Below are 27,798 nucleotides of genomic sequence, written 5' to 3' on the forward strand. Positions count from 1 at the left end.
ACAATATTCAATAAGAATAGTCCTCCGAACATACGCTCCGTGTCTTTACATGAGTCAGTGAGACCTTAATCTTTATTCTTCCTCTTCATCTTAGAAAAACAAAGTATGTAAAAGTAGGCCACGACATGGAACCCAGCAGATGTAAAACCACCTCAACAGTAACATTAGCCTGTAAATTCAGGCCTCGACAATAGGCCACTTCCAAAGTATCAGGGAGCACAATATTCCAAACACAGTATATGACTTATAGAAGAAGAGACAAAATCCTACCATTCAGCCATACAAAATAATCCAACACACATCCACTTCTCTACTATACACGCTGTGAGAGAAGAGGCGGTCTGTGTGCAGATAGAGATTATTTTTACAGTCCTTTTTTTTAATTATTATTCATTTTTGCAAAGCTGAAGCAGTTATTATTTTGTGGATGGTCCTCGAAGCTCAACCACAGTCCCTGTGATGAGGTCTTCAGTTATGTTCGGTTCGGCCGCCAGGTGGCCCTGAGTCTGACTGGCTCAGACTGGAGAGGAGCAGGACGTAAGGCGAGTACTTTGTTATGTAGAACAGTGATTATTATTTTTTTCCCTGCCTAATCCAGAGGCAGAGGAGCGCAGGGATTTATTCCTCTTGGAGGTTCGACCAATATACAGGGAGGGAGAGGCGACATCGCTGGAGGAGTTTGTGAAATTGTACACGCCCATGTAAACCCCAACCCTCAAAAACAAACAAAAAAAAGCTACCCAGACTCTATTTGACATATTCCTTGTATCCCAGAAGCCCAAGCTGTCGCAGCGCGACTCCAATTTGGGATGAAGGATTCAGGTAAGGAAGATAGGAGCAGAAATATCTGAGGAAGAGGTGAAGGAACGCCTGTATCCAACAAAAAACTAGGCTGATTCTCCCCTGCACCACTTTGGCCAGAGGTGGAGTCCATAGAAAGGATTAGAATGATAATGAGAATGGCTGCTATTGATATTAAGAGGGGTAATAGTTATGATGTCAGTAGGGAGTAAGATTGCATTATTTCCATGTGTTGGCTGCTTGGGAGATAGAACGGGAGGGAATCATGTCCAGCAGGTACTCTCGCTGACGCTCGACAGCAGAGGTGGTCTTATGGGCAGACAGGCTGGGGTTCACGTAGGCCATGGTCACAACTGTCAGGGAACAAACACATCAGTGGTCAGTGGAGTGCAGATCCAGCTGTTTCACATTTATTTATTACACATAGTATTCTGACTCATGTAGGAAGAAGATGAAGGTTGGCATTGAACAAAGTGAGTGAAAGTTTCTAAATATTTTGCCCCCTATGAGTGAAAACTGCACCTGATTGAGTTTTATTTGAAAGAAAGAGAGACAATGACACAAAAGAGAGCTCCAAAATGAAAAGGCCGAGCCTGAGAAAATGGGAAGAAAGGCTGAGGAGTGACAGTGCCAGAGAGGAATCGACCTTAGAGGAGAGTGATTACCCCAAAGAGGAGCGGAAAGCGAGAACGGGTGAAGCGCGTTCTCGGCCTAATTTCGTCTCACGTTTATCTACCTGTGTTGCCACTGCTCTGCTTCCTCCAGGCGGCCACGTTGCCCTGGTTACTGCCGCTGCCGCCGCCGCCGCCGCTGACCTTTGCCCCCTGGTGCAGTGGGCGTGCTGCAGCATGCTTACCTGGCCTGCCTCCCAGCGCCGCTGCCGTCACTGCACTCTGCAGCTGAGAGGAGGAGGTGAATGAGTGGGTCATACCACGAGAGCTCACTGCAGACTGGAGGCTGTGTGACAGCTGACTCTGTAAGGACAGACACAGCAATGGGAGAGATGTTACTTAACATGCAGATATTTAGGCTGCTGATCTGGCAAATCATGATTTTAAACCAGTGTTGGTCCATCACCAATAGCGTACATGGCCATGCTCACCTGCTTAATGGAGTGGTGGGCAGCCACAGATCTTTGCTGCATGGCAGCCCTGACCTGCTTGTACTGCTGGGACACCAGCATCTCAGTCTTGGACAGTGAGGGAGAGGAGGACGAGGTGGATTTAGAGACAGAGGAAGAAGAGGAGGAGGTCGCCTGCTGGAGGATACGCTGTTCAATCTCCTGCTCCTGTTGGAGTGCCTTAACAAAGGCTGCCTTCAGCCGATTGGTGTGCTCAGCCTTCAGGGCCTTCTTCTGATTGGACGACATGCACTGGTCACAGAGGATGGTCCCGGCCTTCTCCTTTCTCCAGCGGGAGGTAAAGTCCGTCTTACACTGGGCGCAGGTGTATGGCTCTTTTGGAATGGAGCTGGCCATGGCAGCTGCTGGGCCCAGATTACCTACATGAACAAACAGAGAGCTTCTTTAGGCTGAATGTAACATGTATATTGAGCTATTCAATCTACAACCGCACTACAACGTCCCCATACTAGCTGCCCGAGTATAAAGATCTACCCACCCCTGCCGTGCATCTCCAGAAGTTTCTGCACCACCTCTTCCAATCCCAACAAGTAGATGAACTCATTATTGGCTGCCGAAGGCAGAAAGTTGAACTCAGGGGCAGGAGGTTTAGGTGGAGGGATCTCCAGCAGGGTCTTCTCCAGCTGCTTACGCAGTGCAAGCTTAGCAGCTGCCTGCCGGCTGGCTGGGGAGTCATTGATGCTAGAGTTGGGTGAAACTGAAGAGCCCTTTAGGCTGGTTGGAGAAGCCTGGACACAGACACAACAGGGTCCACTTCAGCATGAGGATGTCAATGTTATGGCTGATCACATATATGAAATCTATGCAGCCTAGCAATGGAAAAGCCATTTCTCCAGATGAACGCTCAATGTTTGCTTGTATATTGTGTCCTCACCTGAGGGATGTTGACCATAACATTGCTGTTGGCCACATTAGCCACCCGGATGAGTCCCTGCTGAATGATCCTCTGGCCCTGGACCTGGACATTGGGCACAGAAGCCCTGGGAGCCAGCAAGAGCGGAGGGGGACCTGAACCGCTGTGCTGCTGCTGTTGCTGACGGAGACTGGCTATCTGCTGGGGAGTCATTGCAATAGGCTGTTGGCAGCACACACACAGACACAGCCATCACAGACGCATGACGAGAGCGAGCGAGGAGAAGACGAAGTAACGAAGGAATTAACAAAGAGCTCTTCAAATCTGAACTTCTTCAAATTGGTACACTTCAAATGTGATAATCATCATGTAAACACTGCCATAACCCCTCACACTAACCTGGGCCCCTCTGACCAGGGGTGGCATGACAATCTGAGAGTTGTGTTTGGACGGGATGTGTTGCCCACCCCGCACCAATGGAGGAGGGATGACTGTGCCTGAGCTTCGACCGGTCACCTGTAAACACAACAATGCAAATATACTATTAACACAGTCAAGCTTTTGCAACATTACGCTACAAAAGCATCACAATTTGTATATGTGCCTCAACGTTCACATTAAAACATCAACCCAGGCGATACAACCTGTGGCAGGTGGCTCTAACAAAATGTTGTAACTACCTGGAGTGGTCCTTTGCTTGACGTGATGCTACCTCTCACCAGCGGAGGAGGAGTTGCTACAGAGCCAGTAGCCTAGGATTTAACAGGGTATAGTATTAGTCCATGAAGCTGTTTGTACTTGAAGGCATGAATAAGCAGAAATGCATAAAATCCTCATTTATGAAAATCTTGAACCCTTTTGATAAAAGGCAGTTCATAAAATCAGAAGAAGCTCCAAGCAAACATGATTAAAAATCCAGCCTGATCTTCGGGGGTTTGTACCTTCTGCACAGTGCTCTCCTTCTGAATCTGGCTTTGTCGTAGTTTCTTAAGCAGCACCAGCTTGGCCTCTTGGAGTCTCAGTTCCTCCTTGAGCTGTTTGATGATGCGCTCTCTCTCCTCAGGAGAACTCTTCTACATATATCAGATAAAAAGAGATTTAGTAAACGTACATGTAACGTATGTCAGCTGTGACTAATCCAAGAATGTTGTGAGAATCAAGACTTTTAAGCCAGTGGACAAAATAAGATCAAGGTGTATGTGAAGCTTAAAAGCTTTCCTACCATAAGTTTATCTGTGTCAGTCTTCGTGAAGCAGTGGCCATTCATGAGAGGGCTGGATGGCTCATTGTCTGATAACACAATCACATCATCTGGTGATGGTGGCTGCCGCTCTTTCTTAATGACACTGAGAGGAGAAACAAGAGAAGACAGAAAACGATGTTGAGAATGTGATTCATCATCTAACCGAGATTCAACACTGTATTCTGTTTCAGCCTGGAATACCACAGTTACCAACATCTGCAAATGACATGTAGTTTTTTCTTGCATCCAGTAGATGGCAGTATATGATAATGGTTTCATCAGCCCTTCTGTAGCACAAATGTGCTCTGGGACACACAAGAAGACAAGAACCAAGAGATCAATAATGGAGTAATGGCGGCAGGGGAAGATCGCAACAACCCATTATCTCCAGCGAAAGGTAACGTCAACGGACGGACGCTCCGCTCTCTTCCTCCTTTCAGACACCGCAAAGTCAGCCACAAACAACATGCAAACAGGACAAATTTCAACTGCATTTCTGTTTTTAGAAGGAAAAGGCTTCAAGCTTTAAAATGTTAAGTGGCTTTTCCTGAGGATCAAGGAGAACAAAGGCGACTAGTGGCAAGCTATATATGCATCAATATGGAGCAGGGTGGAGATAAGAAGTAGGGGGTGGTTGTAATTTTACAGCGTGTGGTGGGAGAATAAATCTGCCTCGATCACAGCAGGGATTCTGCCAGGTCCTGAGTGTTAAAAAAAAAAAATAGAAGTCCTAGTGGTAAGGAGAACTGATGGACGATGAGGTAAGGCAGGGACTGTGATATATGACAGTGTGTGAGAGGAAGAGGTTTCAGTCATAATGTGGAGTAATGCGTGCACACATGCTGTGAAGTTATATAATTGTTCAGACACTGTCGAGTGAGAGGCTTCAGGGCTTCATACTTAGGCCCCGTTTACCACCCAGACAGGGCCTCACCCCTCCCCTACCTCCGTGGCGAGGCCTGTGGCCTAGCCGGATCGGCACAGCCTGGGCCTCAGCTCTCCCCTCCCTCCCAGCTGCCGACACCAGAGTCACAAGCCGAGCAGAGCGGAGGTCCGCTGGAGACACTGGAGAGGGTGACAGTGAGGGGGAGGGGAATACATGGCCAGGAGCCAACCTATTGTGTACACTCTCTCTCTCTCTCACTCAGTCAATCACTCAGTCACTACTTCACACACCCTTCCCCCATCCTAACTTACTTGTTCATCTTTTATAGTCCAACTCACTGACTCAGTTCTTCACACTTTTTCGCTCTCCTGTCTTCAGACACGTTTCTCTGCTATCCTCTCCTTCCTCTCAACAGCTGTGTAACAGCTCCCCCTCAGCAGACACTGCATGCTCAGTTCACCAAGGTTAACTATATAACAATAACCATACTGTTTATACTTACATGATGAGATGAGAATTTCAGCAGACTAAGCAATCACAACACAAAGCGCAACAAACATTTACAGTCATAGTGCTACTTTGCCCAGCTGCTGGGAACACACTCAAACCCTTGTAATACATCAGACAGCTACTTCCTGGAAAATACTTCCTTGATAAATTTCATTCAAATCTAGAAAGAAGTCTAACGTCCTGGCACTTTAAGCATACTGCTATTCTGAGAAGGATTACGCTCCTAAAGCTCAGCTGAAGCCTGAACGGACAGCAGTTTTCCTCCTCAGCTCTGTTTACATTCCATACATACAACAAGATAAACTGTCAGACGCAAGAAGCATTAGAGAGGAATCAAGAGCGTCATCATCTTTCATAAACAGAAAAGCGAATGGCAACCCGGTGCCTTGAATGACTTGGCATCTTGGACAAAATGTCATGGGCTAGCCAGTGACGGTTGCTACTACTCTATTGAGAACAGCTTACACAAGCATCACAACACACAGCAGCTTGGTTACGTAAGGCCCAGTGTTTCTGCATGCCTCGGCTTCTCCGATCATGGCTTCACACTGACCCAGCTATAGGATTGCTGAATCAGTCTTTATAAGTTGCAGTGAGATGGTCGGTTCACTGCTAAGTGCCATTTTAAGCTACGTCTGGCTCTTTACGTAAATGAAAGCTGATCTATAAATAAGCAACAGGCCTGAGCAATATGTGCTTCAACACTGACATATTTTTAAAGTGTACACAAACATTCAAACCACTTCAGAAGAGAGGGGAGCATTGCTTCTTCTAAGTTATACACGTGAATCCATTCAAGACATGTTCAGTCCAGTTCAGCGTTGGAAATTTGGCTTCCATTTCATGCCATTGATAGTTTTACGAAGTTGGCTGACACACACCAAGTTCTCTGTACACAACAATAATGTAATCGCTTTGCAGTGAGTAAGCACAGGAACACATGCTGAGGGTTAAACGGGGGCCGAAGCTGACACTTATGATATACCACAAACAGAGCGGACGCACGTTCAGCTTAATCACCCCTCTGTTCCACTTCAACTGCCATTACATCAGTGTGTGTATTTATTGCTCTACCAAACACATCACATGACATCAGGCATTTCTCTGTGTGGTCATGTGACACACCCACCAACCCTCCTGGCCCCTCCTTTCTCTAACTGCTCCTTCCAATGTGGAAACCATGGCAACGGCCAGTTGGAACCAGTTTGTGACACATAGCCTTCATTTTGTGTGAAGTGTGAGGCAGAGTTCAGGTGCTGCTGTGGGAGAAAATGGAGCCCAGGCCTCAGGAGCCTCAAACTTTTCAAAATGGGGGCAGGCTGTCGACAACCACACAGCAACTTCCTGTATGACTCCTGTCAGACCACTTGCCGGTGCAAAGTTAGAAAGAAACCTGAAACTCCGATAGACGCGACTGTACGCACAACCACGCGCCGTGCATGCAAGCATGACATCCAAGGCCAGCAGTACATAAATAATCTTCACGAAGTTTTCAAGCAAACTCATATGCACAAATGCAAACTACTGTGCCTCAGCTGTCGGCTTGTGTGAAGTCCGCTTGCCATTCACATCCCTTTAACCCATGTGATGAGTCAACATCAGTTAAGCATAACCAAACAGAAAGACGGCAGCAAACTATTCTTTGCATTTTATACCCTCGCAGATAGACACGAGTTTGTAAGGAGATTATGGTGCATTTTGTCCAGCTGGAATTACTTACAAAGGGTTTATTGTGGACAAAGTTGGCTGACTATGCAATTCTGAGGCCCAGTGTACAGGAATAGATGCAACTGTTTAAGCTGAATTGTTTATACTATTCCTTTCATTGTTGTTCGCAGCCTTTTGACAGTATCACATAAACTGGACAACAATATGTTCTTAATGACCAACAAGCTCTCGGCCACTATGCACAAACACCACAAAGCACTGCTTACAGCTCAATACGCAGGAACAGCCTGTGACCAAATCAAACCCTGTGATCTGCTTCCTTGTCTCACCTTTTGGATGTGCTCATGTCAACAGGCTCGTCTCCAGTCTGCACCTCCACCTTGATAGTGGCCTTCACTTCCCCGGATTTTAGGATGCTTGCTGCTACCTTTGCAGCATGCTCGCTCTTCAGCTTAACACCCTCAGCTCCAGATCCCACCAGGGCCAGGGAAGCTCCAGGTGCATCGCCTTTCTCCAGCTTAACCCGTTTACTGTCCATGTCCCCTGGGGATCCAGTATGAGACGCATGGTCCCTCTCCAGAGCCCGCTTCTGGCTTCGTGTTTGACGCACTGCCTCCTCTGACATGGCTGCTCTCACCCTGGAGACACAGACGACAGAAACAATTGGTTACAAACAGCATAAATACATTTACAAAACAGAAAACAAACACTGACCAACAAATAAATCAAATGATGAGATTAATTTTTCCCGTCAAGCACTGGATCTAGTTTTATTTCAAGAAAAACACACATCATCTTCCACAGTTAGTACATCTAAAGCCAGCAGAGGATACCCAGAAATGCAATTTGGACACAGAGAAGACAAGCAGAGGTCCAGTGAGAAAAAGCAGTCCTATACATCTTGTAAAATAAACTGTTGGTCAAGTTACCCTGGCTGAGGTACGACTGGGACCCACTGTGCCTGCAGTAAACAAAGTGGAGTTTCCATTGCAGGGAACACAGAAAGTTGTAACTGCCTCAATTCAATTTAAAACTGAGACAATAAAACTGGACAGCAGCATTTCCAGGTGTAAGCTCTACAGTGATGACTGTCCTGAAGGCAGGCTCTCCTGCATTTGTGTCAGAGGCAACAGAGTGACTGAGGAAGCAACATTATGTAACTATTGTGCCTTAAAATAACAACTTCAAAATCATTTTGATGGTACACTGGCGTGCAGTAGGGAGAATGATGCCTCTGTAAGTCCTATTATGCACTCAAAACTCTGCACTGTTCTTGCACTATTTAAGTTGGGTGGGCAGGTACAATCTCCCGCGACACTACTTCACACACCATCGAATATGTCGGTGAAACTGGTTTGTATTTTATGAAGAAAATGTTTTCTGTTTTTCCTCCTGATGTCCTCTGGCTGCTTTGCTTCAAGTCTCACGTATTACGGAGTTTGATGGTTGATAGATAGCTTTACTTGTTGCTAAAATAACTGCTAGATGCTGCTAACTGTAGCTGCTGTAAGCATGTTAGCTGGGTTAGTGCAGCTAGCTGACCCTGTCCGGACTGGACCGGGAGCTCCGAGCACCAGGGGAGTGTTGGTGTTTTCACTGCCAGCACAGGAGTTTTGGACTGCCGTGAGGAAGAGGTTTTCAGGCCCTGAGTGGGGAATGCTGGCGAAGGTCAATATCAGAGCGGGCACCAGAACCAGAGCCAAGCTCAGCAGCCTCTATGGACATCATGACAGAAGCAAACAGACCAAAGAGGACCGTTGGCGAGAGCTTCACGAAGTATAAGGCTGCAAGACAAACATCAAACTGGCCACCTCGCTGTTGGACTACTAAATAACTTCCTACGTCTTGTGTTGTTGCACTTGCCTGATGTTTGGCTGTGTTAAAAAGCTGTCGACTCACTACCTTTTGATAAGAAGTAATGTAATCATAACAAATGCACATGGAGAACTGTCCATATTTATGAAGTAGCAGCAGTAAAAGATGAAAATAAAGAACCCTGAAATGTGTTTGTTTCACGCTGAACTCACACACCCACTGGACCTTACAAAACAAACTCAGCTAGACAGCCCATCTACTGTATGCAACCCCAGATTTAATAACCATCCTTAAAAACCAACTGATTATACCCTTTTGTTAACATGAAAATTTTGATTGATGAAGCTGATACTTCTAAATGTACAAAAAGGGACAACCCTGAGGTGTACAGGCGTCTCCTGTCCGACTGCCAGTGCCCCAGATGCTGACCCCAATCTCTCTCACTAAGATTTCTGGGAAAACCTATTACACAGCAGAAAAATAGCACCAACACTGTGCAACATTCACACCAAGCACACTGATGTAGGCCATGCACATATTATGGAACAGGAACTAGACATTTCAAAATAATCGTCATAAAAAATGTGATGTTAATAAGATTAACAGCAAAGGATGAGCACATGTCTATCGCTGCATATTTAAGAATTCTGATATGAATCCTAATGGATGAGCTGGGCTGAAACCAAGTGCACACATGCATACGCACCATCTTGTATATCTGATTCAGAAAACTGACTCAAGGTCTACTAGTCCAACATGACATCATCACAGCTCCACATGACCCTATCCCAAGATTCCATGAGAGACAAACAGCGCTTCCCTGAAAACCGGTTCAAACTGGTTTGCGATCGAGAGAAGGCGCAGGTTTAACCCCTGGAGAGACAGAGTGGCAGAAGGGAGGGAGTGGAGGGAAGGAGACAGGGAGGCCACAGTCACGTCCCACACAGAGGACGAAGGAGGAGGGAGGAGGAGAAAATGATGTTGTCATCGGACATTCCAAAACGCGTCTGCCAGACAACGGGAGGTCCGATGCATCGCTGATGTGACGAACTTCTGTGGAAGTTGAGAGTCTACAGCCGCTGAGACATTAAAAGCTTGTCATCCAAAACCCACCTTTCATGATATTTGATACTAGATTAACACTACGTCAGCAATTGGACACAATAAACATCTTAAAATACTCTCTATGCTGTCTTCTAAGGCTAAAAGATTAAAGCGAAGTACATAACTCACTAAAGGAATCTTTATGTATACAAAAATTCCCACTATGCATTGAAAGATTTGCAAAGTAAGCTGGGAAAATAAAACAGATTTTCAGCCATTTCAGCAAATTTCTGTCTGCAGTCAGGCTGCAGTTTGTTCTAACAATCCACATCTGTGAATTCAGCCAAGTTTTATCTTCACTGGAGATACGACACAGGCATCCTTGACACTATGCAAGATGTTGAGCTAAGAGATGCTAGAAATAACTGAACCAAACAAACACATCCCAAACAATGCAATGACAACACAACTAAAACATTCAGGTTTGTGTTTGCATATGAGTGTGTAAAGCCTAAATTGCACCCTGCTCTGGTACACAACAAGGACAGATGTGCCCTGCTGTACCATCCCTGGACACAAAGGCTATTTATCTGCCAGAGATGACAGCTTGTATGTGGGTGGGTGTGTATGTGTGCATACCCATATACCACACACAGTGCTTCAGAAAGCATACTTCACCCTGTAAGATTGTAGAAATGGTAGCTGCACACTGCTCTGGCTGTAACAGTGTGGCAGTGAACCGTGTAAGTTACAAAATGAGTGTAACCCTTTGGGACGGTGCAGTGTCAGACCTGCATGTTACTAGGACGGCTATGGTTGCTAGCTTCAGGTCTAGAGACACGTGGCAAATTTAATCCCAGAGGAGATGGATGGCATAATGAATCCAACATTGCATGTGCTGGATGCACTGCTGCTAAGCAACAAGGGGGGGGAAACCAAGTAAAATTGTTGTTCACACATATGTTGTGATTTTGAGTGTTTTGTACTGAAAATGATGTGCGTACTGGTTCTCATTGTTGCATCACACTCAATCTCACCAAAGCCCTCAGTGAAGGACCCCCATTCACTGGAGCCTATTTTCTATTCAGTGCCATGGTTTCTATATGACCCCTGAGGACTTTCTGTGCGATAAGAGGTCATTCACAACCTCCAGGTTATAGGAGACACACACGATGAGCTATTGAACATGTGAAGAGCAAAAAGTAGGAGATGTTGTGGAGAAGGCATCTTAAAAGTTGATTGTGTTGCACTGAGACACTGCACAGAGTAATTGTGGCGACAGGAGACAACATAGGGACAAGCAGGTAAAATACAGGCCCATGACCCAAAAGTAAGGACACAAGGCTCCTTTTTTCTGTCCAAGTTAAGCCAGTCAAACTGCAGGATGTCTTGGTTTGAAAGCCAGTAGGTGTGAGGACATCTCAGAAGAGCTCTTCTATTTTTACACAGCATGCTTTGCTCAAATTAACATAAAACAGTCTGGTTTGAAGGTGGACATCAGAAATCTGTATTCTTGAGGCCAGGCAATCAACAGAGAAAGGATCCTGAATCAATCAGTGCTCGTAGCATTCTTGGCAGTTTCGAAGCTCCCACAGCTCCATCCATCCAGCATGTAAGACCAAATGAAACTGACACTACAATCTCACAAACAAGTCTGACTTGTCCATCAGCCGGTCCATCGGGAGGTGCCTGGAGGGAACTGGTACCCTAAACCTTGCTGCCTGAGATTCAAGGATCAGTTCTGCCTATTACTGCCCACAATCCTTGAACAGAACTCCACTCCAGTATTTATTTTTTACTATCAAACCTGCTAGTCACGTCACATGACAGCTCTCTAATTTACTCAGGCTACAGTCATTTCAAAATGCTGACTGATTTTGAAATCAGGTTCATAAATTACCTGCTCCCAACAAAGTCACACAACAATTTTGTGGTTGCTTTTGTAGGTCTCTCAGGTTTTAACTGCATGGCATGCTCTCTGATTTTGGAGAAGTAATTCAAGCACCTTGAGGTGAAAAGCCTGAACTCTGACCAGATGTGTCACTAATGCATCACGACAGCCTTTTCTCTGAGTAACGCAGGAATGGGTCTGCAAAGCTGAACCATCGACAACAGAAATGGAGGGACAGCGAGTTTTATATAGTTAAAGTTTTACATATCATACTGTATGTTTATCTGTATGAACGTAGCAGCTGTTGAGTTCAGGTTCCTCTTGTTTTTTTCTTTTTTTATTTGTGGTGGCCTGCCACATATTGATTTTCTGTTTTTTCTTACCATTTAAAATGGCTAAAATCTTGTATCGTGGAGCTGCTCACAGCGCACTGATTTGCTCAGCTCCTCCTCGCCCATCTCTCGCCGTCTCTCACTCTCTCACAAACATAATAACAGTGGACCCGTGAATAGCCCTTCCTCTCTGTGCACACTTTAAATCAGAAAACGATTATGCGCAGTAGGAAGGATCGTTGTTGTCCCCACAGAGAAGACGGCTGGCCAAATTCCTGAATAAAATCAGTCCAGAGTTAACGAAAGGTGAGAATCGTGAACACCTTTGCACAAATTTGTCCAAATTAACTCTGAAAAGTTAGACTAAATTAGTCAACTGTATGTTCTTCACACAATTATGTCAATCTGAGAGACCCAACTCTTCAAACTCTTCAAATAAGTTATTAGCAAGCTTGTAAGGAGTCTAGTAAGGATTAAATGCTGTCAAGTCAGCCCCTGCTTGGATTTTGATGCATGTCTATTTGTGCTTTTACCGGTGCTTGGAAGGCCAAAAAGGACAAAAGACTCACAGTTATTTGACAAAATACAGCAATGGAAGCAATGGAGCTGTATATATTGTCATTTGTTATTTGTTTTTTATTTCTCACAATGCACTTAGCAATTACAATATTTGCAGTGGAGCACTTTATGCACGGTATTATTTAATAATTAATGTAAGAGCATGGGTGTGCTTGAGCCTGCTGCAAAAGATATAATACCTGCAAATGCAGCATAAACTACACAAATGTAATATGTAATTCACATGTATCATCTGTACCTGACCTTGACAGTAGAACCAAACTGATACTGGATTTTTGAGGACAATACAGATATCAATGTGTGCTAATTTCTTAGAACAATACTAAACAATTAGTATTACTTAATCGTATTTTGTGGATATCACCACCACTCATATATCTGCATTGTGTGGGTGACAAACAGAACAAACAATCTATATTTTTGGAGTTTACTGTATGGTAATGTAATGATCAAACCTGATTAAGATCTCTTTGATACACAAAGGCATTACCTCCAAAAGCAACAAAAATAACGAGAGGATGACAAAGGGAGTAGAAGAAGACAGGCAGTGATTAGTGATCTGTGTCTGTTCCTCTCAGGAGACTATGGAGGAGTAGATGCATGTCCCTCTCCTTTCCTTCAGAATAATAAGGCCTAAGGGCAGAGCACATCTTAAGACAGAAAAATAACAGAGGATGAAGGAGTTACAAGATCTCTACTGTCCATTCAAATTCATCTAGGGCGTTTTCACACATGTAGCTCATTTGCTTTGTTCTGATTCGGGGGCTAAAATGATCTAATTGGTGCATTTGTCCTTTGGTTTGTATGTGTTCACGCGTCAACATTCAACAGCAGTCCACAGTTGTAAAGAAATGCTATCCATGAGCAAACTGTGCTGTTATTGGTCAGAAATCTAACTGAAAGGATTTGCCTGAGGGAGATAACGTCTTGTCTTCTTTGTTTCCCCAGAAAAAAAGCATGGAGCATCAGCAGCACGTGGGCTTATTTGTTTCATTGTATTTCTGTGGTTAATATACCAGTGTTCATTAAATGAACAAAATATCCAGGTCTACCGAGGATCTACACTGCGACTAGAAAACAAGGTGATGTTGCATCTGATTAGATGCAGAAGGGAATCGCCAATGAAGATGGGCTCTGCCTCATTTGGTTTAGCTGATTGCATTCTCACCGCAAAAGAACAACTCCAAGGTTCGACTGGAAGTGAGCCAAAACCACACTTTCTTGGTGATCTTGGTCCGCTTCTTTTGTCCCGCATCCAAGTGCAATTGCTGTGTTAACATGTACCAAATGATTTTTTTTTTTTTTTTTTTTTTTTGGGGGGGGGGGGGCTCCCAGTTTCAAAGCAACTGCTCTAGACATGCCAGATTTGATTATGCCTTAAAAAACATTTGCCTTTGGTGAATAAATACATTTAAGAAATTTGCATTTCTATGTAAGTGCTAATATCAGTCTTCTTGTAAGGTGCATGACAAGTGTGTTGTGTGGCAGGATAAGATGCACTTGCCTGAAAGCAAATGGAAATCTTGTGACCTGGACTGACACGACACGTTTCATTCTCAGTCGGTCTCCTATTGTGTCCAGTAGTTCATAGAGAGCAGATCAATGACAAATGCTCATCCCCCCAGGTAGCGAGCTAGACTCTCATCTACAGCGCCGTAATGATCCCCCCACTGAGACTGGACCCAGCCAGCCAACACATTACCAACCATTTAAAAAAAACGGAGGCTTTCCAACTGTGTCCTTGGGGTTCAATGAGAGGAGAAACAACAATTACGCTGTCCAATAAAAGCAATACAAGTATGGATTATTATTGCCCAATAAAAGACAGCGACAACTCTTTTCTTGTGTGGCTAAGGGGCCCTGGCCCCTGTAATATTGAATTAATAGCTCAAACTGCCAATGATCTTACTACCAGATATGACCAGGAGATCATCATCTCAAAATCGGGATGATTACTTACTACTCACCTTCATAAATGGTTACTCCTGTTTTCTTTATGTCATGTCCCACTTACACATATTTTTTTCAATTACAAAATAATTTCAAGCTATCAAGGAGGAAAGTTCTTTCCCTTTGGGATATTGTCTAAATAGAAAAAAAACCCATCAGACTACCTATGCTAATCTGTGCTCACCAGGGTAGGAGTGGGGGCAGGGACCCAGCTGAGGTGGTGCCATGGTTGGGGGAGGGAGAAGGGTGCAGAGCGCATGTGGTTAGCTGAGCCATAATCTAACTGTACCCAAGTGAAAAATACTCTTCCTTGTCTTCGCTCTCTCTCTCTCGCTCACTCTTCGTCCTTCCCTCTACCCCTCCCTGCCTCACACTCCCTCAGTTGTTCTGTTGGAGGCTCGGCCAGCCCAGTGTGTGTGTGTGTGTGTGTGTGTGTGTGTGAGAGCGCGTGTGTGCCCCTACTGGTTGTGTCCCGAACGCCAAGGGTTAAGCCCCTGCCATTTTAACGCCACTGACAGATCAGACCATTAGGGTGTTACCTAACAAAATGGAAGCCTTTAACCCTGAATCTGCCAGACTGCCTCGGTGTGTGTGTGTGTGTGTGTGTGTGTGTGTGTGTGTGTGTGTGTGTGTGTGAGTGTGTGTGTGTGAGTGAGCGAGTGAGTGAGAGCCAGAGCCACACGGAGTGTATGTATGTGTGCGCATGTCTCCACCTGGATTCTCCCTCAGCAACATGACAACGACAACAGCAGCAAGTCTAGGAAGTGCGAACCAGACTTTTGTACAAGAGAACACAACAATGCGTGGACATACAGTACGGCCACACTGAAAACATAAATGACTGTGGTTGTTTTTAAAACACAGGGCACACAGGGACAAGCTACTTGTTAATGTACCCTTACAGCAGAGAACTAACAACTAAAAAGCATACATCATTCTCACAGCCCAGATCTCTCCTGGATGTTGGCGAGCACGTGCAGACATACATGTGCAAGGCATAAAAGCCTTCATTGCAGCATCCTGTAATCGATTCACACCATTAACAGAGCATAGCGTCCAGATTACGAAGCTCTAAAGCACCACGAAGCTCTAAAGCACCTTAACATCTCAAGTCAACCTTCTCTAGTAGTTTTCTTCAGCCTCAAATCACAAAATCACTGCATACATTTTCAACCACAAGTGTTGACTCGCTATAATAAAAAGGAATAGCTAAATGTTTTCAAAAACCCTAGACAGGGATAATCTCCAATTTCAGCCAAATCGCTTCCAAATGGTTACTCCATAATCCTGTAAAACCAGAAGCCCATACCCACATACAGACTGGAGGGCCAGGACACACGCAGACTGCTATCAGATTACATTTCTCAGAAACGGATGGTAGCAGGAAGTGACCAGAGTGGGGAAAAAAAAGAGCTCAAAGGGTGCAAAGAAATACAGCATACCAGACAAGACAACAAGGAGCTGAGCACACTGTCATTGCACATAGCTGAAGACCACAACTGGATAAAGTAGGTCAGCTGCCTCATATTTTTGAGTAAAGTTGGCAATCATAACTTTCAGGAGATCCTTATAAGTTGGGGTTAATCGAGCAGATGAAACATTCTGAGGTATAAAAGAGACAAAACACATCTAAAACACAGGTTTCAGGTGTACAGTCTACTAGTATTAATTACACGTTAACTTGTTGCCAATTAAGTGACATGAATGATTTAATGGTACTGTAAATAAAATATCTGATGGTGCAGGCAAACAGAAAATTCTTCACCACAACATTCATTCAGTCATCTGTGTAGAAAAACAGCATGCGGCATCGTTGATTACAAAGCACGACACTGTGAATGCTGGATAAGTTGGATGATGTGCGGTAGCTTCCTCGGCTTGGTTACGCAACAATGCTTCAACAAGAATGCAGCTTCCAGGTAAGTCTCTTTAAAGGCTTGAGGCATGAGGCTTCAAGTTTTACTTGTTTAATACACAAGAAGTGAGCAAAACTGGCTACACAATTTCTGCAATGTCTTTTTGTGGAGGTAATGGACTACACCTATGATTATAGGATTTGACCCTCTGAAGCTTTCAAGCAAGTGCAGCTAGCAGCGTACCTAAGACATGTTACCACCAATGGTTCCAAAATCGTTAGAACTGTGCGACTAAGAATTGATAACACTCTTCGTATTTTTTTTTTTTTTTTTTATCTGATGAGCATGGATCCTGATACGAGATCGGTGTAACACCGACTAGCGCAATAAGCCGAGTCTAAGACTGAGTGAAGTCAGCATTCAGTCAGTAGACAAGTGTTCAAACGATATGCTGAAGTTTGTATTCTAAACCATGAAATTCAAAGCAGTGGCTGAACATGGATGTAACCTGGACAGGTGCCGCTTCAAGATGAATCTCAAAGTGTGTATCATCATCCTTCATATTTGTTTTGTGTACCACATGCACATGCTCGTTAACAAAATGTGCCATTTTCAAACAATAGTCCACCAAATTCCTGATCCTTTAAGCGTCAACACCCACCATCTGTAGACTTGAGCATTGGATGTAAAACGTTTATTTCCTCTTTAGTGAAGAACAACAGTCATCAACATCAATTCAATCAGTTCCAACAGCGACCACTTTTCACAACACAACATCTAGCGACGTCTAGAAGAACATCTCATACCAATCCAGTCCTTAACCACTCCAATGTCCTTCAGTGCTCCAAACATTTATAGCTGCGCCAAACTAACGCTGCGTTCACAGACACAATGTAGTAGGTAGTCTCTGGACCTTGATGACGCTGTAGCTGTGTGTGCTGTACTGAGCACACAAATTACAGACTCTACTCAGAATGGACAGTTGTTTTCCGACATGGCTGCTGTACGACACAAGAAAAAGTTGTTCATTTCTTGTTGCACAGTTCATGGAGTAGATTATTTTTAAGGCGGTACACGTTGTGGAAATTTTCTTAATACAACAATGGCGTCCAAGCTGGCAAGACTCATTAGCATTGCGGTGCTTTATCTGCACAGGAAGCGATCTCCACTCCATTAGTGGAGCAGAGAAGTAAACAACCCAGTGCTTCTCTCCTGGTTGTCGCTTCCATTGCATCAGAGGACATTTCTGACTCCATATGTGTGAATTAAATAAGACTAAATATGATAATACTGTGCACGAGCACTGTCCTCCAGCAGATGAACAAAGAAGAACTGGAATACGACACATGATGGGTTTCATGAGTTTATGTAAGTTTTTTTGATTTTTCTGCCATCATCACCACTGGAATCCACTGTAAATGCCATAATTCAAGCAAAAGCTGCTGCTCTCCGCTAAAAAGTTCATCTAGTTTGAATACAGTAAAAATAATAATTCAGCACTGAGGGACTTCCTATAAAGCATCCAAAAATGATTCTGTACCAACATACCCAGGAATTCTGGGGACGCTTAAAACAAAGACCAAAATTAAATTTTGGAGTCATTATGGTGATGTTCAAAATAAAATTTGTTACCTAAGTCATTTTCCTCCAAAGGCCACATGATATCAGACTGATAATGAACTCATCTAACAGATATGGGGAAGTGGGAATGACAGCGAGCTTCAGGAATGATAATCAGGTAATTTTTCCCCTATGTAGAGACATGGTAGACGACAATCAATGTAGTGTCTGGAACACCTCACAGCACTCTGACACGAAGACCATTTCAGAACTATTCATCTAGCATAATGCTATAATACATGCCGCACCCACACAACGATGGAACAGCCATCTGGAGTAATTTCGGGTTCAGTATCTTGCCCAAGGACACGTGCAGACTGGAGGAAATGGTAAATTGTAGGAGTACAATGGATCACCCATGGTTTTGATTCACAGATCAGATCATTTTTCAGATCAGTTAAATTAATTTAAAAACGCACTACTTTGGCTCTGATGAAGCCACCTTTCTCTGTCTAGTCGATTCAAAACCATTTAAAGCAGCTTTACTAGCATGAGAATCAAATGTGTACATTGCCAAAGCAAGTGTGAAATAAAAACACCAAAACAATGTACATAACTGTGATATTGCTGTTAGAGATGTATGTATACAGATATGTAGAAAGTAACTTAAAATAGCAAAATGTAGACTTGCAGTTAAGAAACATAAACACAAACAGGTGAGTAGGTAAGTGAGAAATATATCAACACTGACAATTCTTTGTTTTGTTTTTTTATTTATGTATTTAAAGATATTGGTCTCTATGTACGTCAAGTGTGTCTATGTACAGAGATTAGCATGTGCAAATGGTCACCACACAAAAAGGTGATTGACAGGTCCCACCCACAGCATTACCTGATCGGTTATACATCACAAGTAATAGCCTATAAACACTAAAGTCTACTATGCTACAAATGGGCAAAAGACTGGATCTGCTCCGGTGAGCGAGCGGAGCCCTGACTTTAAGGGAAGACGGCAGATCTTTCTGAAGTTGCAATGAACATCACAATCTTATGAGCTACATGAGTTACACCACTGATAATGCCCAAAGTCATAGCGTATGGGATTTCACTCAATGGAGGCCAAAGTGACGGCTTTTAAAGCAGTTTAGGGAGTTATTACTTCAAAAAGTAACAGCGGAAGTAAAACTGTATTACACACTATGATGGTCAAATTTTGCCATTCATCCACGGTTCACATGGGTAATTTTGTGTCTGAAATCTACCAGCCACTCTCATATTTTACCAACATTTGGCTGATGGCTGGAGCTAATTTCCCACCCTGTAGTTAACCCTTGTTTTGATGACTTTTAGGACAGGCATGACAGCACACTGATGAAATATATGTGCACACAATCTGCTCAAAACAGCCATGTGGCAGGGAGTCAGGCAGGGCAGTTTGTCCCCTCTTGGACACATGCCTTGATGCTGCATGTATCCAAGTTGCCGGTCGGCCTGTTTGCTGAACTGAGAGTTTGAGAGTTGCCATGTCAGCACTGGTCACACAGAGGAAGCAATTGTTACAGGCAGACTGAAAAAACAACTTCAGAAATGTGTATTCCATAACCTGTAAATGTGCAATTAGTCTTCAGAGGGCATTTCAGGCAATACTGGTCACGTGGGTTGTCATTTGGGAGCAAAATTGCTCAGTTCTGGCCCAACATTCAGGGATGTCTGGTGCTGTAGCTAAAAACCCCTGTGAATGCACGTGACCGAATGGGTTGGATGAAACTGATTTCTTCAGGAAAGGGAACACTTGTGCAGTGGGAGAGAGCCCATAATACCTGCCAAAACACCTGTGAAACCTGTCCTGGTGTTATTTGTTCTTGTTGAGTTTTGTTTTTCTTTGATGTACTTTCTACTTAAATAAAACAACCATTGTGAAATGATGGAGAAATTTGTTCAGTTTGAGAAAACAAAAACATTTTCACTGAGCAAGAACTAATTAGTGATTTTTCTTCTCTTGAAAATAGCAGCTTTATGGGTATGCAGGGAAATCTCCCAAAAGCAAATACCATTTTTTACTATTTATTTAAGGGCCTTTCATTGCAAGCCATATGGCCCACCTGGTCAACAGGTGGCCTTTTACCAAACAAATACCAGAAGTCTTCGACAACGATGCACGTCCAGTCTGAACCAGGGGGCAGTATTCATTGGGCATGGGCCATGCAGATAGCTGAGTGAGCGTGGGAAGTATGGTGGAGGCTAGGGAATTAGTCTGAACTCAAATTTGAGGAGGTTAGCCTCATTATGTCCTACTCATCACTCCATATATGTACCTCTAATAGTCTGAGGCAGGTTGGTCACATTGATAACACACGTGCCTGAGTCAATATGAGGTCCAACAGGGTAAACAAGAAACAGCCAGTCAAACATTGGAGGATTCCTCTCCTCAAGCTCCAAGAATTGCCCAAGGCCTTTGGGTGGGACCCTGTGGCCAATACAACTACTCCTGTCGTTTGGCATCTGATGCAACACGCAGGGAAGCTGACAGAACGACAAATTGCTCTCAAAAAACAAGAAAAGACTCGGATCTTAAAAATACTGTGTAGATCTTCTAAGTTGAAACAATACTCTGTCAGAACATACTTGATGACTGATGATCTCTGACGACTTACAAAATTAGAAATGGGCACACCTCTTCATACCTGTCTGATCTCCTTAAGCCTTACATTGCGTCCTGTGCTCTCTGCTCTCAGAATGTCTGTCTGTCCTCAGAGTGAAAAAGAAGTCTGCTGGCTTTAGGGTCTTTATTTATCATGACCCCTTCCTCTGGATTAACCTCCCTGCTGACATCAGACAGTCTGACTCGGCTGTGGTCTTTAAATCTCATCTCAAAACTCATCTTTTCACCTTTACTTTCATTTAGTTGCTTAGTCTTTGATTACTTCAGGCCTTGTACCTGTAAACTTTCTGAAAACCACTGCATCAAACACCTTGTTGTCCCCCCAGCGCATACACATCCATCCATGCCTATCTGTCTGTCCTCCCTATTTTCTCTTGTCCTCTCTTTTCACCCAGGCTTCCCTGTGCTGGACCACTGACCATTCTGGGACCTCTCTCTCCCCCAGCTGTTGGTGCCTTATTCCAGATGTTTTGGATGTGGACCTTCATTCTCCAGAGGGTTTAGTCTCTCTGTCGCTCTGATGTCGGCCTTGTGTGTGTGTGTGTGTGTGTGTCTCTCTCTCTCTCTGGTTGTGTTTGTTTCCTTTCTACTATCTATGTGAATAGTGTGCTTGAGCTTTGCCTTGTGTGGTTGTCTAGTCTGTCCTCTTTCCAGGTCCCCATGGTGGAGAGGAGGAACATGGCAGACTTCAGGGAAGAGGACCCCCTCCTGTCAATATAAAGGGCTCACTCTATGGTAATGAAAACACCACTTTACTTTTTGCTGATCATATATTAATTAAAGTATATTCATGAATATTGTATTTCATTTTTGTCATATTCTGTCAATATATTGCCCTAAATCCTACTAGTCCTTTAAAAACCACACCTGTTCCTGACTGATCAGAACTTTAAGAAACATAAAATGTATGATGTGGAAAAACGTAATACTTGATCATATACATTACTGCAGGAAATGTCATTACATCATGTTTCATTTGTGAAATAAGATATGTGGCATCTGACATTAATTTGCATAACTGGTCAATTGCAAAAAACACAAAAGCATTCTCAGGAATTTAAAAACTGTAATATTCCAGTGTGATGCTGTGGTATAGCCTACATTTTCCTCATATGACATAGGCCTGTTACTTTGACAACACTGCCTGTTTTAGTGTGTGTCTGCAATGCCTCTTGCCTCTAGAATTTATTAATTTGCTCATTCATCAAAGCTCCTTGAGGCGTATTTGTGATATTATATAAAAAATATTGACTTGACTACTACATGATCTGATCTGGAACCCATCAAAGCACCCAAACACTTTCAAAGATCTAGGAAAAGCTTGTATGTCAACAATGGTGTATAGCATGCAGTACTACTTCCACTTAGCTCTGTGCAGCGAGCAGCATGTAACACAATGCAAAGCTACAAAGTGAACAACCACCACAGAATAAGAAACCAATTTTCACTTTCATTTTTGCGTGTTATTCAATAAATAACGAGCGATTACCACTGTCTGAACGAGCTGAAGAAGCCTACAGTCAAGTCTTTTCCTGATATTACTGTGATTTCATCCTAGTGTTCAAAATCTTCATCTCTCATACACACTTATGCCATCTAGCTGTTCAATTTTGGAGACTTTGTAGTTTCACCAGCATGTACTGTTTTATAATGACTAGGTTCACACTCAACCAGACTCTAACTGCTGTGTTAACTGTGCCCTACAGTCACCTACGCAGATATTATCATAACACAACAGCCAGATGTGGATGGATAGAAATAGGTCTGAACAATATGCCAAAAAATATAAAAGAAAGAAAGACAATAAAAAAGAAATAAATAAAGCATATTGTGAATAGTCTGACAGATATTATGATTTCAGTATTTAGGGGGAATGTTAATTTCTGTACTTCATTTTTACTGAAAAAAAACATAAAAATTATGGTATGATATTGCTGGTGCGACAAACAAGCATGCTGTCTTCTATCGGGAGTGTTACACATTTGACCTTTGAGGAGGAGTTCTGAGTGAAGATTGAGTGATTTTCATATCTCTCACAAACAAAAATATTATAGAAAAAATAAGCAAAAAACAACTCTGAAAAACTACAGCAAGATTAAATTCGGTAAAGGAAATGCAATTTGCTACATTAAGACACAATAAACTTAAAAATGCAGTATGTAAGAATGTGAAGTAATTGACATGTATTAATTGCTTTGTATCGCCAATGTGTGAATGGACTGCAACGCAACTTAAAAAATGAGACCGTCCCTGGCTGTATCAGTTGCGTATAACAGCCTGTGGATTGAATTCTATGTAAAGGACCCTAGACTGTTTTCCAAGGAAAATCCAAAGGATGACATATTCATGCATGAAGTACCCTGCCCTTCCTCCACTCTTAAGGCACCAACAGTGTGTGCAACACTAGCTAATGGTAACTAAGAAATGGAGTCAGCTAACATCAATAAGTGACCCGCAACCAGCTTGCTAAGATAGACAAACTGCTAGCTAGCTAACGTAGCAAAATACTGTCTTGAATCAGCTAAATTCATCCAGGCTCGTGGGGCTGACCTGGCTAGTAAATTGTCTATCTTGACATTTGCAAATTACTTTATCAACTAATTTACATGTAACCAATGCCAGATGCTGGTAGCATAGCTAAGTTTCGGCTAGTTGGCTGGCTTGCTAAATTACTTTCCCAGCTAACATGATCTGTGTTGACATCATGATGACAAATTATGTTGATTTTAGGGAAAGATAAATTATGTAACAGCACAAAGCAAATGTGTACAACTCACAATTGCTTTCTTCTAGCCACAGGCAATACAAGGGAGGGGAGGCCAGGTAGATAACTCTAGCCAAAGATAAGCTAATGTAAGGTTAGCCAGCTAGTTGTAACTTAGCGACGTGGCGTTGGTTGCTTTGAAATGTTAGTCGATAAAGTAATTTACAAAAAGCAAGGTAGTTAGTATCATGGTGCCAATGGTTCAAATAAAATCTAAGAACATTACGGATGGTAATGATATTCTAGATATGTTAATAATTTATCAGGATTCAGTTTTCATATTTGACTTTCAGGCTTGTGTTAGTCACGGCAAAGTTTTGGCTAATGCCCAGGATGATGCCTGCTCGTGCCTACGGAGTGTGAGCTCGTGCAACAAGATGCTATCTGCTGTTCAGTTAATAGCCCCCGGTGTCATTAATAACAAGAATTTCACGTGTAAATTTCACACAGGACCTTTAACAATGGCAACAATGAGCAAAGTACTTTTGACCCCATGAGAAAAGCAAAAAAGAAAAAATAACAAAAAACAAAATAAAACCTAGTGAGTGGTGGAAAATAAAGATGTATCTTTAAAAAGTTTCGGTCCTGATGCCACAGAATAAGATTGGATCTCAAGTCATGCCTGTCTTGTTACATCATCTGGACGGTTTTTCATAGGAGGCACCCCTCCTGAGGCAAATCCAAGGTCCATCATAAAATGCAAAGCGACATGTGTCCCCCATTACTAGCAAAGGGTGCCAAATGTCTGCTTTCTCTAAAAGGAAGGCACTTGCTCAGCAGAGGTAGGGATATACACACTCCCTTTAATCTTAAACACACCTCAAAGACAAGTAAATACAAAACCGACTTCAAGTGTCCTCAAACAGCATGACCCATGGTTCATAGCTTGCTGCAGATGCAGTGACTGCCAAAGGGGGAGAAAAAAAAAATCACCCAACGCTAAGGCGTAACAGAGTCATTACAAGACTTAATAATTCAGATATATATCTCCTCTCATCAAATGATGAATATCACAGAAATGCCTTCCAATACTTGACTTCAAAGGGAAATGAACAGTATAGTAATTAAAGAGCATGTCCTTAGACTTGAGAATAAGACATCTCTTTACATACATTAAGTGGTGAATTTGATCTGTTACAGAAACATTGATATTCTGGTACAAACACAAAGTATGCGTTTAGTTGTCTATAGTCTGGCGTAGGTGCTGGCTACTAACGCGTCGTGGACAGAGAGACACACACCCAGACGGAGGCACCACCGTCCACCATTACGCCTCCATAAAAAGGCTTTTCACGGTTGAGCTAATCTGACAAAGTTCTGAGATCAATGGCTCATAAAGCCATAATCATACCCATCCACGGCTAAGAAGAACAGTCAGCTTAGCAATAACCGGTAGTAATACTGGTTATGGTGTTCGTAAACTTTAGTGACCCAACTTTGGCCAAAAGAATAGCTACGATTACCTATTCTCAACTAACCCATCAACAACAACAAGCTATCTCATGCTAACGTTAACTTGGCTTGCCAACAACAACCTGTCCATCTGTCCGGCTACAAAACCAGTGGCTAACTACCGCGAGCTAACAGCCAATTGTGGTCATCAGCGGTAAGAGAAATTACGGAAAAGTCTGAACACTGGAACATATATACCCTTAAACAGGATGATATAGACTAAGATATTTAGCTTGGATGTCTGAACGCGTCCAAATAGCGATACACGACAGACAATGAAACCGACCCCATCTCAGGGAGCCGCTAGTGTTACAAGGCTAGCTAGCGAGCTACGTTAGCCTGCTAACGCTAACTCCCTGGACATTCGCTTGCCCAGCCAGACAGACGCTAAATTTATTAACAAATAATCAAGCGTTAATTACACAGAGAAAATGACAGGTTTGTCGCACAGTTATATAGCTTCATTGTGTGTATAGAAAATTAACAACTTACATTTTATATGTCTATGGGTGCATCCCAATACAAGTTTGCCGGGGAAGTTAGTTTTAATATTCCTCTACTTTTGAGGCGGTTTGTTCTTGGCAGCCCGTGTTCGGTAGGTGTATGCGTGTAGCTGAGCGACACACAAACTGGTACCTTGCACGTTAGCTGAGCTCAAGCTATGCTAGCTAGCTTAACTTACGTTAGCTGAGCTAACACCGAGAGAGAAACTTCCTTTCGTCGTCATAATTTAATTGAACATCAAAATATTCGATTAGTTGATATGATAATGAAATACGTAAACTTACGAAGTCTAGGAGGAGCCTGACCGAGTTCCCCCTCGATTTTCTGATGTTTGGTGTGTATTTAGCTGGCTTCGGTGTAAAAATCCCGGGGATCCCCTCTCTTCTGTCCGCTGCCACTCCGGTTGCCAGATAATGTAATGAGCCACCACAGGCGGCGTCATGCTGCGTTCATACACACCTCGGAAATGTTAAGTTTCCAACTGCTGAGATGGAAGGAAAATGCTACGTTTAAAACTACTAGATAGAGGTGCTGCGGATGTAGAAAGAGTAAAAACAAGGACAGGACAGCTATTGAATGGGAACCTAAACTCCTGCAAATTTAAATTCATAAACAAACAAACACCACAACTTTATTGTATGAAAACATGTTATTATAGTCACACAATGTGCTCATGTGACAATGCTTGCTTGTAACAGAACCTTCACAGTTCCTTGGTTTTCTAGACCTACAAGAAGAACATGAAATATTGAGTTGAGATAAAGACCCACTTTTTGCTGAATAATAAGTGTGCTTCATAAGCTTCTCTTATTTACACTTCTTGCAGTCTTAACTTAGGCTCTGCAACTTTCCAAATAGAAAACTGGGCCAACGTAAAAGGTCATGCATCCATTTGACCCTTTCATTTGAGATGTTTTACTTTCCATTACTGATCACGTGTTTAGTCATAACCATGAGTTCCTGCATATGGTGCATTAAAATTCATATGACCCTCCTTGTCAAAACTCAAAGTTTGCATATCATATTTACCATGCTAGCATGTTATGCTGTCTATTTTGGCATGGTTGTATTCTTCACATACAGTATTTTACATGTCTTGAGGCTTCCTTGTGTACACGTGTCTTTCTGTGTGTGTGTGTGTGCGTGTGCGTGCACATTTGGTGCATTCTTTTACTTTCTTAATTGTCACTGTGTACCACTGGATTCAAGTTGATGCAAAACAGTACCCGGACGGTACCCAGACTGTTTTTACAAGCATCAACTGGTCATCTTCAATTTTGCCACCACATATCAAAACAAGTGAGGATAATATCAGGTATTACGCTGAATCTGAATGTGTAAGTGCATGGGGGTTTCCATGAAAACAAAACAAGATGGAAAAATACAGTTTTTGTTTGAAGAATCATACCTAATAGAAGATATACTTTATATCTTTACGATGTAATTAATTGAGGTTATTAAACAAGATTATATTGTTTGACTTGGTGCATTTGTTTAACCCTACATTGCATGGGTTGGCAGTTGAGGAAGAGCAGAACTGCTGGTTGCAGAGGAGATATTACAATGGACCTGGCCTGCTGCCATCCCCTCAGGGCCTTCCTGTGACCACAGAGGACCTTGTTGCAGCTCAAAGATCAACAGAGACAGGAGTTCAAAACTTTTCGCAGTAAGAGACCGCTGGCAAACAAGTCCCCGCCATCTTCCTGAGAGCCTCTGCCCATTTCTGAGGTACATTACTGTCCTCAGGGTCTACCTGGTCAGCCTGCTCCTGAAGTATACCCATACACACAAGTGTATCATGTGACACTGCTGGACAACACAGCTCTGCAACCATGCCGGGCCACTGATATTGGCTGCAGCTTGTGATCTGGTGCTGGTGTGGGAATTCCTGTGGTTATCCTCACCAACTGTGACACCCGCCCCCCCTTTAATTTCCTGTCTAATTGAAGACCTGCTCTGACTGCCTTGATAATAGTCACCTATCAGTTTACTATCTGCAGACAGGCAGCCATGAAGAGGTTCAAGCTTAGGAAATAATGGTGCAGAAGATCAGTGAATCTATAGCTACAAAATGGGAAACACAAAGTTCAGGTCTTGCTTTATATCTATGCAGTGCTAAGCCCAGAGGATGCATAAAGGGCTGAGTGTAGCACATTTACCGCATCACACGGGACTCAAAGAGCTTGTTAAATGTACTTTTGAGTAGTGCAAATGAATGTTTTCATTGTGAGAATGGAGCAACCCACTCATGGTCTTCATCCTTGATGACAAGAAAAAAATCAGTTTT

General features: G+C 43.0%; 1 protein-coding gene across 7 annotated transcripts; it reads right to left on the reverse strand.

Annotated features, from left to right (window-relative positions):
- Positions 1-25,931, reverse strand: gatad2ab (GATA zinc finger domain containing 2Ab). Of its 7 annotated transcripts, none has more exons than XM_076726199.1 (11): positions 25,796-25,931; positions 7,432-7,740; positions 4,018-4,141; positions 3,737-3,868; positions 3,476-3,547; positions 3,195-3,311; positions 2,817-3,017; positions 2,421-2,670; positions 1,904-2,301; positions 1,658-1,775; positions 1-1,154 (listed from the first exon to the last, which is right to left on the reverse strand). In XM_076726199.1, the coding sequence occupies exons 2-11, from the start codon at positions 7,725-7,727 to the stop codon at positions 1,021-1,023; spliced, it is 1,842 nt and encodes a 613-aa protein (XP_076582314.1). In that variant the 5' UTR covers positions 7,728-7,740; positions 25,796-25,931; the 3' UTR covers positions 1-1,020. The 7 variants fall into 7 exon arrangements, with proteins under 7 accessions (XP_076582314.1, XP_076582312.1, XP_076582309.1 ...); XM_076726197.1 differs by having other exon boundaries at positions 1,538-1,775; positions 2,817-2,996; positions 25,796-25,928; XM_076726194.1 differs by having other exon boundaries at positions 1,538-1,775; positions 25,796-25,928.
- Between the last annotated feature and the right edge of the window lie 1,867 nt (positions 25,932-27,798).

Source organism: Chaetodon auriga, chromosome 3 (genome assembly GCF_051107435.1).
Source record: "Chaetodon auriga isolate fChaAug3 chromosome 3, fChaAug3.hap1, whole genome shotgun sequence".
NCBI classification, from domain to species: Eukaryota; Metazoa; Chordata; class Actinopteri; order Chaetodontiformes; family Chaetodontidae; genus Chaetodon; species Chaetodon auriga.

Coding starts and splice junctions, on each gene's coding strand:
- gatad2ab (XM_076726193.1), bottom strand. Junction 3,869..4,017: donor CTGACACAGATAAACTTATG/GTAGGAAAGCTT, acceptor TGATATATGTAG/AAGAGTTCTCCTGAGGAGAG. Junction 3,018..3,194: donor CCCTGGTCAGAGGGGCCCAG/GTTAGTGTGAGG, acceptor TGCTGCCAACAG/CCTATTGCAATGACTCCCCA.